The following is an 18,564-nucleotide window of genomic DNA, read 5'->3' on the forward strand; positions in this document are numbered from 1 at the left end:
GCAGCAGGATGTTAAGACAGTTTCTGTGCTGAGGCCTACAGCTAAGTTTTTAGTAAGGGCTGGTCCAAGACCATAATAATGATCCTTCCATTTCATTACTTTTTCAGGCTCCTCAGTTTGGCCCCAAGGCCGTGTCAGGAATTAGTCCTTTGCACACTCCTGAGAGGCCTCTCCATTCCCACTCTTTGCAGGCTTAGTTCACAGGGGGTTTACATGAGACATGAGGACCCAGGTTGCTGGTCGCATGTGCCCAGGGGAAGTTTTTTTAACACCACCAAGCAGTAGGACCTTCCTCCACTAGGCCACTACTCATTCCCTACCAAAACCAGATGTAATGTCCACACCCCCCAGGTATTGACTGTACTGTTAACTTCTTAAAAACTGTAGAAGACCAGTCCAGCATTTATAGCAGCAGCATAAATCGTTACTTTACAGCTCCATGTGGATTCTCCCCAAGTCCAGCTTACAGTTCTCATCGACTCATTTAAAACATTTACTGCACATATTATGCGAAAAATTATTTGTATCCATAGGCTTCTTTCAAACATACGATCAAGAATTCAATTCACATTCTTAGTTTAAGTATAACTCCTCCAAGTGCCAGGTGTTACCGGAGGGGGTGTTGTGGTATTTACATATCCTGATGTAACTTCCAATGTCTTCCATGGGGAAGGGACTGGCTGTGTACCAGGTTTCCACTGAAGGGCAGAGATCATCTACATCCTTCTTCTTGTGGTAACACCTCCACTCCCTTTTAATGAATCCTTCTTTAAATATCTTGTTAACAACAATTGACAGGGGCCATACTACTAAATGTGGGAAATCTTGACTAACAGAGGACTCTGCCATGTTATGAATGGCCTGCTGAATCCATTAAAGCCAATCTGTTCCCTTGGATATGCATAGATCTGCATGGTAGATATGCATAGGTCTCAAACACCTCAAGTTCAAGGAAAATTTTGAAAAAAAAAAAAAAACATTTTTGCTTGCACATGATTGGATGGTGGAAGTTAGCAGATGTTCTGTTCATATACTAGGCTCTTTAGCAATTGCTTTTGTAGAGTGCAACTGCACTTTGCAAATTGCACAGTCTACTTCCCTTTAGTAAATCAGCCTCCAAGTGTTCAAAAGCAGTCATACACACAGTACTAAAAATATATTGATTCCTTTGATGAAAATCAATGTACCTGTCAAAATCAGTTGCACTAAAGGACATTTGACCAAATCATACTTCTTTATTGCGCTTTAAAAAGTAAATTTGGTGGCAGACTTTGGGTCTGATTTAAAAGTCTCAAATCAAAGACGGCACCAGCTAAATCTTAACATTTTCATATAAGATGGAAGTCTACTTGGTAGACAAAACCTTGGCCAAATCCTTCCCATTCATAACCAATAGTTCTTAATCAACTAATCTCTGCAGTGTCTATTCCAATTAGATTATTTTCTTGTGAAAAATATATTGAGAACACATTATTCCCTCCAATACCGAGCTGAATAATATCACTATATCACCGGTTTACTCCATTAATTTCATACTGTCTTCACTTATGTCAGAAAATCGCACAGACCTCCATAGCACGCCTACCTCTGGGAGTTTCTAAGCAAAATGTTTCAAAGTGTCTAATAGATTGTTATGGAAAAAAGTCCAAATTACACAGAGAGCACGTCATAATGAAATAAAGTAAAAATAATATACTTCTGCTTTTACTGTGAATGACATTTATGATAACAATCACATTACAGAGGAAACTAAAACAAGTGGAATTATGTTGAATGAAATAAATTAAAACATATTTTGAGCTTGATTTTCCTTTGCTTTCTTTCTAATAAAAACATCTAGTTTTTTTTTTTAAAAAATACTATAGTTGTGGATAGTACAAAAGTGATTCAGCAGGCTGAAAGCCAGCTGTTATCAAAGTAGTTCATTTCTGTTGTTTCCAGCAGCTCATTATCACTTTGAGGCACATGTATGAATTAGGGTTTCATGTATGTCATTGCATGATTAGCTTCAAGATAAAGGAAGGTGTATTTTGTAGCTCTGCAAGAGATAGCTCAACTAATGCAGATACCTTTTATCTCAGGATGCATAAAGTGTTTTTGGACACTTAAAGTGAATCTGTGTCCAGAAAATATGCATTAAAATATTTACATGTTCACTAAAAGCACTTTACAACATGTCCTAATGTATCTCTATAGCTATAGACATTATGGAGAAACTCATCTTCAAAGTTTATAAAAACATAGGCACTGAATTCACATCTCCTCTCCCCTTACTTACTAAGGCAGCATAATCTTGTCATAAGCCTGAAGAAATTGACTGAAACCCAACTTCCAAAAATCTGTCATGATTTTGAGGATGAATTACTTCACAGTATATACAGCAACATAGGGCAGCGATGGCTCTTTTACTGCTTGTTAAAGGGGCTGTAAAGTCAGAAGGATTTTTTTTTATCTTAATGCATTCTATGCGTTAGGATAAAAAACCTTCTGTGTGCATCAGCCCCCCTAATACTTACCTTAGCCCCCTCTCTATTTAGTGATGTCTGTGAGTGCCTCAGACATCCGGGACTCTCTGTCTTGATTGTCAATCAAACTCAGTTAGCCAATCAGGAGATAGGAGGTGGAGCCAAACGGCAGCTCCATGTCTAGATGGATACACATAGCTGCAGCTCAGGTACCCCCATAGCAAGCTGCTTGAAGTGGGGGCACTCAACAGGAGGGAGGGGCCAGGAGCACCAGCCAGGGACTCGAGAAGAGGAGGGTCCTGGCTGCCCTGTGCAAAACCATTGCACAGAGGAGGTGAGTATAACATGTTTTTATTTCAATCGAAAAAATAGGAGACTTTACAATCACTTTAAGAATATGTAAACACTTTAATTTCCATAATCAATAATAAGTGAACTTGAGGTGATTCTGCACTCCCTTTAAACTTTTAAAAGTCTAAGATAGGGGCATAGGACTAGGAGTGCCTGGTGTTGTTTCCCCAAATTGCCCACTAGATGTCACCATAGTTAGGGTTGGGAATCCTTTAGTGAGAGTAGGCAGTGTAGGTTCCTAGGTAAATGTTAGAGGTCCTATGAGTAGTAAATGGGGTATATCATACGTAAATAGTGAGGTAGTGCCATCCCTTTTCCTGCCAGTTTCTAGTTGTATATAGTCTAGCAAGAGTCTGCCCAATTTGGTTGGTCATGGGAAGCAGTGCAAGGACAAAGGTATGCAAACATGTAATGTTTGAGGCTCTAGCTTCTATGATTTTCCCCTTAGGGAAAGGTCTACTCCATTTGGCATGAGATATAGGATTCCAACGTCAGATAAAACCAGGAAGTACTCTGCTGTTCTCCAGCTTGCTGTTGGGGCACCCGAGCCGAGTTACAGTTCCCTGTGTCCATTCAGACATGGAGCCGCAACTCAGCCCCACCCCCTCTCTCTCCTGATTGGCTGAATGACTTTGATTGACAGCAGTGGGAGCTTCTTTGGAAGAATACATCACCTCTAATGTTGTGTGTCTTATGCGTGGATGTTGCTGCATTATGTAAAACCATTAGAATAGTTAATTTTTTCCATTTTAAAATAGGATGCCTCAAGACTGTCTATAATTTTAAAGGGTGCCTTGACTGAAAAAAGATTGAGAAACACTGTATTAGGGGGATGAGGGGACCTTGCACACAGGTGTTTTTTTTTTTTTTTTAATCTTAATGCATAGAATACATTAAGATAAAAAAAAAACCTTCTGACTTTACAATCCCTTTAATCTGCCCTCCCTGGTTCCTCTCTCTTCCCTCATCATCGTGATAATGACATATTTAAATAAAACGTTTCTATTTTCAATAAATACTCTATTTTAGACCCAGTGACCTCATCACTAGGGGTTTGATATACTAACACTGGAAAGTGCAAAATCTGACGCAGCTGTGAGGGGTAACCAATCAGCTTCTAACTTCAACTTGTTCAATTAAGCTTTAAAAAACAAACCTGGAAGTTGATTGGTTTCTATGTAGAGCCGCACCAGATTTTACTCTCTCCAGTTATAGTAAATCAACCCTTAGGTCTTTGTGTTTCTCTGTGCAATACGGAAGATCATGGATTGTGGGAGGGGCTTCCCAAAACAGGTAGCTGTGGTAATGTGCACATGTAATGCTGAGCCTACATGACTGAGAAAACTGAGGTCCAGTGATGGGCCAGGGACAGTTAGGCTGGTAAGGAAAAGGTTAGATGATGTTCGACATCCTTCAGCCAGGATATGAGATTTGCTCTATATGATATGCTGTAGCTTCTAATGCACACTGTGAGATGCTGACAATGTGCAGTGAACTAATAGTAAGCAATTTCAGTACAGGAAGGAAGGAGTAGAATGTACAACTCTGCGAGACAGAAGGTAAGGCTGGAGTTTAGATAACATTTTCCAGTAAATCACATATTTACCCATTTTTAAATGTATTTATGATTACCAATAAGATTTCACCATGCAGTGCTGCCGGGCAAAATCAGCTTTGAAAAAGTTCTTGCAAAAGCTTGGAGCGCATCTCTGGATGTGAATGTAAACTTCAAAAAACCGGCCAGCTCCTAATATGATCCGTACCTTGACAAACCAGGCTATTATATAAAGTGAATATGTGCCAATAAAGCCAATAAATATAAATATATATATATATATATATAAATTATAAATCTAAAAATGTCATATATATATATATATATATATATATATATATATATATATATATATATAAAGTGCATGAGAGAATTGGATAGAAATATAACAGATCATGATTGAATAAATGAATAAATAATTGCATAAAGTGCTTAAAAAGTTAGTAAATAATGTCCATAAACCACCATTATGATTAATTAGTGCAAAAGAAATAATGTGCACTACGTAAATCATATAATGTCCATATTGTGCATGAATTTAACACATATTGTCCATAATTATCAAAAAGTGGTTCACACAAGAAAAACCTGTGGATCGCTCTTCAGAGAGTCTCCCACGAAAATAGTGTGTAGATATGTGTCTAAATCCACCACCAGTAGCAATGCCTTCTTACCAAAGGTAAGTATATAACTCACAGATAGAGATAATCCAAAATAGAACACATCTCCTTCACAACGTTAGGCCACATCAGAGGTAGTTTATCACACAAAAGGGGAGGAAGGTATTTTAAATCTCCATCCACATCACCTCGAGGATTCACATCCAAGGGAGACAAGAGAGAAAGATTTCCATGGTGTAGTACCGTAACATTTATTTGCAAAATAAAGGATTAAAAACACTTACAATCTTACAGATGAATAAAAACTCTTAAGGATACGCAGGGACGCCACCTGCGTTCCAAATGGCAGAAGTGACGTGTAATGATATCACGTAACCCAACACGTTTCGTCAGAGATGTCTGACATCATCAGGGGTCATGTGAATGGCCTTGCTGATAAACTAATTCATATGGTCACAGGGACTTTATATATGTATATTAAGAATTTGTATAACCATATAACATTTGAAACTCTAAATATACAATTTATTTAACTGTATATTTCATGTGTTAGAAGCAAGAGTGTCACAATGGTAATGCATTACCTGTTTTTCTCATGAATTTTTACAATCTCATGAGTTTGCTGAATGAGCTGTTTTTCAAGCTTGTATGTCGACAAAGAGTTTTCCAACAGCTGTATCTCCAGTCGGGAAGTTTGATTGAGAACCTTGAAGAAAGAAATGGAATGTTGAGGTAAAAATGCCATATTTCAAATTGTCCTGTTACATTAGCACTGGGATATATAAAATATATGACCTAGTCTAACAAGCCTTGATGGATAGAAAACAAGCACAGCGTGATTGTGTAAGGATGCATTATAGCAATCCAAAGCAATGAATGCATGTCATTGAAGCATAAGTAAATGTTATTGTAAACTTGTAGTTATATATCTCCCCTGGCCTTTGCATGGTGGTCTGACACAAACCCATGCTTGATTGGATGGTGAACTCTTATTGGCTCATGGGACATGTGAGGTTTGACAGCCATTTTTATTTCACACTTTGGCTCAGCGCTGATAGCTCTACTACTCATCAGAATCCTTACAGCCGGGGGATTTAGGGATCTAAAAACAGCTGGGCCAGCTTCTGTTCAGATGATGATAAAATAAAAGCTTGAGATTTCTAATTTAACCATAACTGTTGAAAGAAACCAAAAAGTGCATGTTAGAGCTGGGAAAGGGACAAGTTGTCTTTGGTGTGAAGTTGTTTCTGTGCTTTAGATTCAGTTTAATTGTTTAGATTAAATAGTGCATTTCTAAATAGCAGTTGTGTCAGCCTTTACTTAAAAACCATATTCTTTGTATAGTTGGTGTCCAAGAGTAGGTTATACAGACATGAAGAGTAGGGATGATCGAACTTTTGAAAAGTTCGGTTCGACCAGAACACCCGAACTTTCAGGAATTCCAGAACCCCATTGAAATCAATGGGACCCGAACTTCGGTAATCAAAAAACACAATTCTGAAGCCCTAAAACCCAATAAATACCCCTAAAAAGTGCCTAGGGTTCTGGGTCATGCCCCAGGGACTATTAATCACACAAAAAAAGTTCTTAAAATTTGTCGTTTTTGATAGAGAGCCAATTATTGAAAAAATTATGGAAAAAAAAAAAGAGATTTCTTTGGATTTAGTGTCTGGGGGGTCTAAAAGTGTACCTGTGAAGTTTCAGCTCTGTAGCATGTCCAGAACCAGAAAAAAAAAGATTGTTTGGCTTAGAATTGCAGTAGAGCAGGGATGGGGCTCCGCTCCTTTCACACCTGGGCGTTTTTGTTTCAGGCGTTTATTGGGCTTTTTTTTTTTTGTATTTACACTTTAAGTAAAGACTTGTTTTTCACAGAGGAGGGATATAATCACTTTTGCTTTTATACAGATAGCATCCAGCGGAAGCATATAAATGTGTACATGAATTGCAATATTAAAAATATGGACAAGCAAAGCAGAAAAAATGAGAGGCTCTTCAAAAATTAGTTTAAAGTAATTATTACAGTAATAACTTAAAATGTATAATTTACTGAAAATACGCTACAGTTTCCTTTAAGTAGTTTCAAGGCAGTTTATTAAAAAAAAGAAACCACAAAGAAGAACGCACTTTTTAATAAGGGTCCGGCAAGTAATTCCCATAATTGCCTAAAGGCTGAATCATCGATCTTTGTTCTCATTCATGCCAAAGTTGTAAAAATGTCACAGGTACAATTATTGTGAAGCCAGAGTCGAATTACTGAAACAAAATAAATTGGAGTGCACTATATCGGAAATTAATAATCTACTTCAAAAAGGAATTAATAGACGAACGAACAAATTTATTTAGGCTAACATATGTATCACTCGCAGCCATTAGTTCCAGTGTTTATTTGAACTCAAATGTTGTTTAGTTTACTGTTTGACCTCAACCTTTATATGAATGGGGCCTTCAGTGTTTTCATTGCATGGAATACAACACTAAAACATGGGACTTTCGGCTACACACCCTCAGTGTTGACTTTTCCAGCTTCAGCGTATATCATTTGTTTAACATGTACCACTGACACACTTATGAGTATATTTATGATAGTATCATGTATGACATTGATTTTTGCAGTACTTGGATAAAGGGATAAAGCTTTCATTTTAACTGTTGTTATATTACTGCTTACAGTCAGGGGTGAATGAAAATTTCATCATTTTAACTATTTTCGGACCCCTTAGAGTACAGTTCTACCTTTGTGATTAATTTAAAATTGGTATAAATATAGAGCATACATTAAATTTCCTTTTGCTCATATAATAGCATTTTTTAAAAAAAGTACAAAATTAAAATGGATCTGAATTTAAAATATTTGCCATCTTACAGGAAAAATCTAAAAGTTTATTCCCAAGTGATTTCTGTTCTCAAGGAATAGTGGTGAGATTTGGTGATTGGTCACTATTGTGCTGCTCACTATTCTGCCTGATGAAGGGAAAGCTGCACCCGAGAAGCGGTAGTGCAAGGATCTCTCTGCTTCGGCTTCATTCATTTTTGGACTCTGGCTTCTACCACTTCTTTTGCTGTGTCTTGGATATTACCCCACCAGCCATCAGATCACATTTATCAAAGGTGCTGCTCTAACAGATAGCAAAGCCCTGCTGCTTTACCATGTTGAACACCTCTACATAAAAGGGTGCCACTTCAGGCTCTAGTAGGTCATTATATTCTGACAACTGCTGGGAGTGCAGGCAGGGAAAGAGCTTGTGTCAGCTTCATAAAAGTTAATAAAGAAGGAAAAGAAGCCCCACAGGACTTAGTCGTGGATGATCGTGGAACATGTTTGGGGTGCAGCCTGGACAAAGTCTAGGCTGAGAATGCTTCCACTCTTAACATGAGGATTCATGTGATGTGTGGCTCCTGGGACTTCTTTTCCTACTTCATTCTCCTTCACATAAAGACACAGTGCAAAACAAGTATTGTAAATCAGTTACAGAGAAAATATCAGCTGCAAGGAGTTCTCAGGTAATAGCAGAGACCAGTCCTTTACCCTCTTCTTGCCTTTTTTGCATGCAGCTTCCATGGTACAGGTCCTCCCTAATTTTTACTGTAAAGGATGATTTTGATCCCCTTATTTTGCCTTTGGTTGAGGCTGACCAGCCTGAAAGTAATTAGTGTGGGCAGTGACACAAAAAAATATATCTTGCTGCTATGCCCTAACCATTGTGTGCTTTTATATTCAGTTTGTGCCATATAACCGCTTGCCGACCGCCGCACGACTATTTACTGTGGCGGCCAGCCCCTCACAGGCAAAGAGACGTAGGGCTACGTCGCTAGCCTGTGAGGGTCTAGGGAGCAAATGCGCGCCGCAGGAGGCACGGTCACGGACCCCCCCGCGCGTGTGAACGGCGGACCCGATGTCTGTCGGTCACTCGCAATCGTCCGTTAGAGCAGGAGAAAGGCAGGCGGCTAATGTAAACAAGCCGCCTGTCATTCTCCCCTGTGTCTAAATAGTGATCATACGGTTCTACTATGTAGGACCGTTGATCACTGTTCCTACACCTCAAGCCACAGCCAATCACAGTTAGTAATCACGCCCCTAGGGACACACATAACCCCTCCCTCTCAAAAAAAGTTAACCCCTTCACTGCCAGTGCCATTTTACAGTAACAGTGCATATGTATAGCACTGATTACTGTAGTAATGTCACTGGTAACCCCAAAAGTGTCAAAAATGTCAGTCAAGGGTCCGATCTGTCCGCTGCAATGTCGCAGTACCGCAAAAAAAATCGCAGATCGCCGCCATTACGCGTTAAAAAAAAAACAACAAAAATGACAAAAATCTTTCCCTTTGTTAGTAAATGCGATAACTTTTGCGCAAACCAATCAAAATACGCTTTTTGCGATTTTTTTTACCAAACATATGTAGCATAAAACAAATTGGCTGAAAATGTTAAAAAAATTAGATTTTTACATTTTTTTAGGGGGGAATTTCATATAAAAAAATTTGAAAAATATTGTTATTTTTGCAAAATTGACGCTATTCTTTTGTTTATAGCGCATTATCAAAAAATCGCACAGGTGGTCAAATACCACCAAAAGAAAGCTCTGTTTGTGGGAAAAAAGGACGTCAAATTTGTTTAGGTACAGCGTCGCACGACTGTGCAATTGTCCATTAAAGTCACGCAGTCCTGAATCGCAAAATAGACCCTGGTCAGGAAGAGGGTAAAATCTTTTCCGGGGCTTAAGTGGTTAAAGGAGCTTGGAATCCATTGTCCTTACCATACACATACACATGGTGTGGCAAATTTTCAGGAAGTCAAAAAAACTACCAATAATTCTTTGGTTTGTGGCATAGAAATGGGCACAACCAGGATGGGGAGAACATGTACAGTAAATTCCAGAAGAGATCCAAATGTTCCAAGTAGGAAAGCAACTAGGGACATAAAGCCACAAGGTAAGAATGCTAACCACTCATCCACAATGCATCTATACTAGCGCTGCTGCTTTTTCACCAGCAACTGTATCATATCTCACAAACACAGATATTGTCACCTACCTGAGTCTCCACATCAGTTAGCTTCCTAGTTTGCTCTGCAGTCTGGCTCAGCAAACTTGTACCTATTTCCAACATAGTAGCCGTCTGGTTCTGAACCGCATTTTGCTGCATCTGAACCATCTCTGACTTCATGTTGTCCACGATATAGTTCTCCAACTAATTAGAAAACAAAAAAAAAAAGTTTAAAAAATGTTATTAGCAGGTAAGAAATGTAATTTTTGATTTCAGTGTTCAGAAAAAAAACATGCAGAAACAAATTTGTAATACAGAAAGGCCTTCATTTCTATTAACTGGGTAGGTGAAGTCCTAGATATGCATAAAGGAAAAACATAAAAAACAAAAGCATTTAAGGGTTCAAAAGGCCCCCTTTCATTAGGACTATAAATTGCAAATAAAAGGTTGTCATCGCTATTCAGTACTGATTGGTGTGTAAACAGTATAATAAAACAAATAAAGATATGTCAGAAAAATAGATAATAAAACAATAATGTATAAGAATACACCATACAATATTAGGGTGTCTAAAAAAAAAAACAAGCCTTGGATGGAAATTCTTTGTTCCAGAATATATTTGGCATACAATTTTACCAATTTATATTAAGTGTGATATATATTGGTACCTAAAAAGATATTAGAAATTGGTGACACAATTATCTTCCTTGGGTGTCAAATACACTAGGCCACATTACATAATCTTTCATCAAATCTTTCTTCAACTTGATCATGCTAATGTACCATGAGCTGTAGGTATAAACCTTTTTCGCTGATGTTCCCCCGAAACCTAAAAATTATTTTAAGGATTTTTCTGAGGTCAAAAGCTTGAGAAAGGCTGTTCTAGATCATGAATAGATAAGACTATAAATACGGTAAATCATATGATAACAAGTTATGTAAGTGAAGGCAGCCTATCACAGACTGTTGTAGGGGTTTATGAAATCTGTGGTGAACCAACCACAACATTCTTGGCGCGTTAAACTGAATTTAAGCATAATTTGGTTGGTTTAAAAGGCCTCTAATTTAAAGATTGTAAATGTTACTTAAAGCTATAATTAGAGTGTTTCAAAATATCAAGGTTTAATCACTTGATTAATTAGAACAAGCTCATTACGGAACAAGGGTTGAAGGTGAAGGAAATTGTTAATTTGTTGGAAATTGCTTAGAAGCAAAGTAAAGAAAATATATTTTGCCTTTCCCAAGAGAAGCCCAAAGTGAAGTCCTGTTCTTTCATAAAGATTTATATGGCTCAAGGTTTATTTGTGGCTTACAAACAACTTAAAATGTTCACAAGATAGAACAACTCTAGAGCTGAAGCTGGGTGGATTATAAGGCCCAAAATCCAACATTGCAATTAAAATACAGTAGTTGACACCTTTCAATGACCAAGGCACCCTTCCAAACAGTACAGCTGGATTCTCACTCAGAAGCAGCAGAGCTTGATGAAGAAGAGTCCACTGAGAGGACAATATAGGAGAAGAAGGTGCTTTCTAACCTTAGTTATGAGGTCTGCCCCCCTCTCTTGATGCGCCTGCTCTGATAATAACAATGAAGGAGACAGCTGACTTATAGCTGCAGATTGTTTTAGATGTGAGCGCATTCTACAGTCAAGCAACGGCAAGAGTAATACAAAGGCTGACACCCTCCCTCTGCATTCCTTTTGCCATTGCTTGTCTTGGGAAAGTGCTCACAGCCAAGACAAACTGAAGCTGTAAATTAGCAGTCTCCTTCATAGCTGTTATCAGCCATTGGTTGAATGATGCTGGGCATCACTTAACCCAAAAGATAATGACATATAGTGTTGGAAAGGGGGTCTGCACCAGAGAGTAAGTAAGTATTGCATTTGAAGGTGTTCCTGTTTTAATTAAGGCTGCGTTATTGATTTTCTAACTATAAGTTTGAGCTGTACTTCAAAATTATACTTACCTTTACAGTTCACAAATGAAGTTTGCTTTGTGACGTTCAAGTACAATCCTTACAAGAAAAAGGGTACAAAAGGTCTTTTAGAGCCCTGGACAGGAGACTAGTGCTTGATGGAGGAACTTTTCTAATATGACTATCCTTCATACCATAACTACACAACTAGGTGTCGATTGATATAATATCACTAGGTCTTACATACATCTACTAACCCCCAGAGTAAGGCTAGGAAATCTGAAAAGAACACCTAGCAGACCATATTGCTTTTCATAGCTATCCCTTTATTACTCCTTTCACCATTTTCAATCAATTTCAAGACAACAGGTCGGCATAGATAAAAAAGTAAAGTAAGTCTTAAAATTTGACTAATAAAATACTATCTGACTTCAAAGGTTCCTACAAGTCTCCCCACTAATCTGCTTTACAATTGCCTGCCAGGTATGAAGAGATCGTAGAAGATTTTTATGATTGTATCTGTTTCCACACGTTTTATGTTTCTACAATTGCTGACTAGTGTCAACAGCTTGCAGCATTTTACTCTAGGATTTATAAATGACACACATAAAACATTATCCTAGGCATGGCTAATACCTTTAACATCCAATTTGTCTTGTTTTACATGCTTAATGCTTTCCCTTGCAGACATACCATCAAGATACATTGGACACGTGTATTTATAGGGAAATAAATGTCTAAACCGTTACAATGTATTGGAGGAAATAAGCAAAAGTCAGTCTTTTTAAGCTTGGGGCTTACAGTTTTGTGATTCCAATGACAGAGGATGGTAGTGTGGAAGACCACCTATCCAGTAGCAGAAATTAGAATGCTAAGGGGGCGGTAGGTGAGGTCAGTGCTGTACTTGGTTTGTTTCTGGATGATATCCAGATATTGGTTTATTTTTTAAGTGCAATATTTAAAAAGAAAACCCAATTAGTAAAATGTCATATAAGCGTTATCATTTTATTGTTTTATATATATATATATATATATATATATATATATATATATATCTATATATCTATATATATATATATATGCTGAAGGTATATATATATATATATACAGTGGGTACGGAAAGTATTCAGACCCCCTTAAATTTTTCACTCTTTGTTATATTGCAGCCATTTGCTAAAATCATTTAAGTTCATTCTTCTTCCTCATGAATGTACACATAGCACCCCATACTGACAGAAAAACACAGAATTGTTGACACTGTTGCAGATTTATTAAAAAAGAAAAACTGAAATATCACATGGTCCTAAGTATTCAGACCCTTTGCTGTGACACTCATATATTTAACTCAGGTGCTTTGCATTTCTTCTGATCATCCTTGAAATGGTTCTACACCTTCATTTGAGTCCAGCTGTGTTTGATTATACTGATTGGACTTGATTAGGAAAGCCACACACCTGTCTATATAAGACCTTCCAGATCACAATGCATGTCAGAGCAAATGAGAATCACGAGGTCAAAGGAACTGCCTGAAGAGCTCAGAGAGAGAATTGTGGCAAGGCACAGATCTGGCCAAGGTTACAAAAAGATTTCTGCTGCACTTAAGGTTCCTAAGAGCACAGTGGCCTCCATAATCCTCGAATGGAAGACGTTTGGGACGACCAGAACCCTTCCTAGAGCTGGCCGTCCGGCCAAACTGAGCTATCGGGGGAGAAGAGCCTTGGTGAGAGAGGTAAAGAAGAACCCAAAGATCACTGTGGCTGAGCTCCAGTGATGCAGTCAGGAGATGGGAGAAAGTTGTAGAAAGTCAACCATCACTGCAGCCCTCCACCAGTCGGGGCTTTATGGCAGAGTGGCCTGACGGAAGCCTCTCCTCAGTGTAAGACACATGAAAGCCTGCATGGAGTTTGCTAAAAAACACCTGAAGGACTCCAAGATGGTGAGAAATAAGATTCTCTGGTCTGATGAGACCGAAATAGAACTTTTTGGCCTTAATTCTAAGCGGTATGTGTGGAGAAAACCAGGCACTGCTCATCACCTGTCCAATACAGTCCCAACAATGAAGCATGGTGGTGGCAGCATCATGCTGTGGGGGTGTTTTTCAGCTGCAGGGACAGGACGACTGGTTGCAATCGAGGGAAAGATGAATGCGGCCAAGTACAGGGATATCCTGGACAAAAACCTTCTCCAGAGTGCTCTGGACCTCAGACTGGGCCGAAGGTTTACCTTCCAACAAGACAATGACCCTAAGCACACAGCTAAAATAACGAAGGAGTGGCTTCACAACAACTCCGTGACTGTTCTTGAATGGCCCAGCCAGAGCCCTGACTTAAACCCAATTGAGCATCTCTGGAGAGACCTAAAAATGGCTGTCCACCAACGTTTACCATCCAACCTGACAGAACTGGAGAGGATCTGCAAGGAGGAATGGCAAAGGATCCCCAAATCCAGGTGTGAAAGACTTGTTGCATCTTTCCCAAAAAGACTCCTGGCTGTATTAGATCAAAAGGGGGCTTCTACTAAATACTGAGCAAAGGGTCTGAATACTTAGGACCATGTGATATTTCAGTTTTTCTTTTTTAATAAATCTGCAACAATGTCAAGAATTCTGTGTTTTTCTGTCAGTATGGGGTGCTATGTGTACATTCATGAGGAAGAAGAATGAACTTAAATGATTTTAGCAAATGGCTGCAATATAACAAAGAGTGAAAAATTTAAGGGGGTCTGAATACTTTCCGTACCCACTGTATATATATATATATATATATATATATATATATATATATATATATATCTATATTTATACATATATATCTTTAAATCATTATACTAATCTTTAAATAGTGTCTGTATCATTGGGAGAAACTATTTAACATAAGTTAAGGAAAAACATCTGAACTTGTGTATAGTGGTATATATACCACTATACACAAGTTCAGATTTTTTGCCTGCCTCCAAAGAACCCCAAAAAATGCTTGCTACTAAACCGGCAAGGTGTGAAAAGCGAGAAGCCACTAACCTGTTCTATAAGTGACAAAATACAAACGATCTTTTTTTTTTATGGTTCTGGACATGCTACAGAGCTGAAACTTTACAGGTACACTTTTTAGACCCCCCCAGATACTAAATCCAAAGACATTTTATTTTTTTATTTTTTTTTTTAATTTTTTGCAATAATTGGCTCTCTATCAAAAATGACAATTTTTAAGAACTTTTGTTGTGTGATTTTGTGTCTGGGGGGGTCTAAAAAGTGTACCTGTGGAGTTTCAGCTCTGTAGCATGTCCAGAACCATAAAAAAAAGATTGTTTGTATTAGGTCAGTTATAGAACAAGTTGTTGGCTTCTCGCTATTCACACCTTGCCGGTTTAGTAGCAAGCGTTTTTTTTGGGCATTTTTTTGGGTTCTTTGGAGGCAGGCAAAACATCTGAACTTGTGTATAGTGGTATATATACCACTATACACAATTCAGATGTTTTGCCTGCCTCCAAAGAACCCCAAAAAATGCCCAAAAGAACGCTAGCGTCAAAAAAAAAAAGGTGTGTTGTTGCAGGCATTTTTGGGGGTTTTTTGGAGGCAGGCAAAACATCTGAACTTGTGTATAGTGGTATATATACACACATACTTATATGTATTTTACACTTAGACATATATAGGTGTGATAGGAGCGTAACTATATTGGTGTTTATTATTTCATTAGCGCAAGTAGTTTTTCCTGCTCCTTTCACACCTATATATGTCTAGGTGTATATATACATACATGGGTGTGTATATATACCCCCTATACACATGTTCAGATGTCATGCCTGACTCCAAACATGTGCTCAAAAGATCCCTATAGACGCCTGCAGCCAAAAAGTATGCTGACGGGGGCGAAGCCATATTACTGCAGCGAAAGTGACACAAGAGAAACTAGCTTTTCTCTATAGCGGTCACCCTGATATGGAAGGGTTTTGTCACCCTGCCATAGCAGTCACTGTCAGTTAACCCTACACTACGCTACGGTCCCCTTACACTTAACACTTTCCCTACAGAAACTGAATAAATTAAAGCTAACTAAAGTGTAAAAGAGCACCCTAACTACACTAGATATCCCTTTCCTCACACTAAAAATTGCTAAATGACACTTTGTAACAATTTGTAACAGAAGTAACAGAACAGCATTCCACTCTCTTCCATGTCCCGAATAAGAATGATAGGAATTTGGCCGGGGCTATCTTATATACTGGGGGGGCGTATTCACTAATGATTGGTCTATGGACCCCCTAGTCACTCCAATCACATTCCTAGCATTCTCCTGCCCCCTCAATTGGCTTTTGCTAATGGTTCTGGTCCAATCATGGGCTTTTAAAGCCCATTTCCTGTCCCATTGCATTTTGGTCAGTTCTGGTTGCCGAATTCCGAACTTTTTGGGCAAAAAGTTCTAAATTCGGCCGAACCTCGAACAGCCAATGTTCGGGTCAAACCGATGGACGACCCGAACCGTTCGATCATCCCTACACACAATACTCAGGCATAGTTCTTTGGTGTCACAGTCAGAAAAGCCTGATCCTAGAAATGTCATGACGCCCACACTGGAGTGCATGTAGATAGGCAATGACTGCAAAAAGGGCAAAGATGATCAGCAGCACAGAAATGTAATAAAATTAAAGTATTGTTTTTTTATAAAATGGCAATTGTTTATGATACACAGTGTTTTAGCAAGTTATGTGTCATTCAGTTGGAGTTTACATCTACCTAAAAGGAAAGCTGTAATTTCCATTACTAGCTACAAATGACTCCCTAGCCACCCATATCTAATACCTAAATAGAATAGCATACTCAAATGCAAAATGCTGGCTGTTCAGCCTCCTTGTATTTACAGCTATCTTAGCTCCAGTGACTGGTAACAATCAGCAAACCAACACTTATTAGCAACCCCTAGTTTAAAACAAAGCCTTTTCAATTTATGTGGTTACATAGTTAAAGCAACATACAAATTCAAGGTCTGCTTAATAAATACTAGCCCCCTATCCCATGCCAAAATGCTGAAATCCACTTAAAAAAAAGTTTAAAAAATATTTATTTTCTATAAACTCTGCTTTTGCCTGCAGTGCCTAAGCAAGAGTGATGACATGATTCTTCCAGTGAGATCCCGGGAATCCCACAGATCCCGAATCTCACAACAAGACTTTTTGTACTATGCTGGATCATTTTCTTATGTGTTTTGGATACTCGCACATTCTAATGTGCAGTGCAGTAAATGTGTTTATAAAAGAGAAGCATGTTTTTTTTTTTTTAATCATACTAACATAGGTGGATGCAGCTTTGATTCAGTGCTGCATCCATCCCCCGCTGCCTTTAAGGGTGAGAACTGAGTGATCAAACACTGTTGATTGGCAAGTTCTCCTCACCATCCTGAGCAGAGAGCCGCCCGTGACTGTCAGTCACTGGCTCTCTGCTCCCCCCCCCCCCGCTCACTGGAGCGCTGGGCTGAGGAGGGTGGGAGCGGCTCTCAGCGGCTCCCTAAAGGGGCTCCCAGGTGGATCCTGACCATATGGTCACAATCTTTCCCCATCCAGACGTCAGCCGACAGCGGGCTTTAGCATGTGATCCACAGGAGAAGTACAGCCAAATGAGCTTTAGCTGTACTTCTCTTTTAACTTTTCTTCACAGTTTTTTAAAATGAATTGCAGCATTTTTACATGGGACATCAGCCCATCCAGTTTACCCTGAGTGTGTGTGTGTATTTATGTTATTACCATGATCCATATCCCTGCACATTGCATTTTCAGAAACACATTGCATTATTTTACACTCTTTGATGACTCCACTAACGCTGGAATTTAAAGATTTGTATACTATGATCTTTTTTTCTTATAAGTGTCTCTTCTCCAGGGAGAATATGCTTAATGTTTGTAGTCATTCCTCATTACTGGGGTCCTCCAGCCCCTTATTATCTTCATTACCCTTCTCTGGATTCTCTCCAGTTCAAGGACATCCTTCCTTAGGATTGATGACCAAAACTGAGCTACATAGGCAAGATGTGGCAGAACCAGAGTTTTGTAAAGTGGTAGAATTATAGTAGAATTATCGTTTTATCATGAGTAAATAACATTTTAGCATGCCAACAGTCTGCTAGACGTGCTTGCTGCAGCTTAGCATTGCATGCTTTTGCTGAGTCTGAGTCTCCTAGGACCCTCAGATCCTTTTCCATCCTTGATTCCTCCAGATGTTCTCGAGAGTCTCCCCCTAGCAAGTAACGTGCATTCATATTGTTAGCTCCAAAGTGCCCTACTTTTCATATTCCAGTATTAATTATCATCTGTCATTTTGCTGCCCACTCCTCTATTTTAACTAAGTCCTCTTGAAAAGTTGCTATGTACCCTTGTGAAGTTATTGCCCTGCTTAGCTTTGTATCATCAGCAAATACTGAGATTGAAGTATTTATTCCAAAGTTTATATTATTTATGAACAAGTTAAACAAAATTAGTCCCAGGACAGAGCCCTGGGGTACCATGCTCACAGTTCTAGACCATTTAGAAAATATGCCATTAATTACCCCCCTCCAGGTGCACCCCTGCAAACACCTTTCTTTCAAGGTACATACCTATTTTGTATTTTGGTCTAGAGCAGTGGACTGCAAACTGTGGTGCCTTTATCTGGCCCTTTAATCACTTTTCTTCCCGCTGATAT

At 38.7% G+C, this 18,564-nt stretch overlaps 1 protein-coding gene across 1 annotated transcript in view; it reads right to left on the reverse strand.

Annotated features, from left to right (window-relative positions):
* Positions 1–18,564, reverse strand: part of ANGPT1 (angiopoietin 1) — a 460,247-nt gene that overhangs the window by 191,975 nt on the left and 249,708 nt on the right. The window contains exons 2-3 of the mRNA XM_082257926.1: positions 10,026–10,181; positions 5,576–5,697 (exon numbers count right to left, since the gene is read on the reverse strand). Of these exons, the coding sequence (XP_082114052.1) occupies positions 5,576–5,697; positions 10,026–10,181 (278 nt within the window). The remainder of the gene's footprint in view (positions 1–5,575; positions 5,698–10,025; positions 10,182–18,564) is intronic.

Source organism: Pelophylax lessonae (genome assembly GCF_965119305.1).
Source record: "Pelophylax lessonae genome assembly, chromosome: 5".
NCBI lineage: Eukaryota > Metazoa > Chordata > Amphibia > Anura > Ranidae > Pelophylax > Pelophylax lessonae.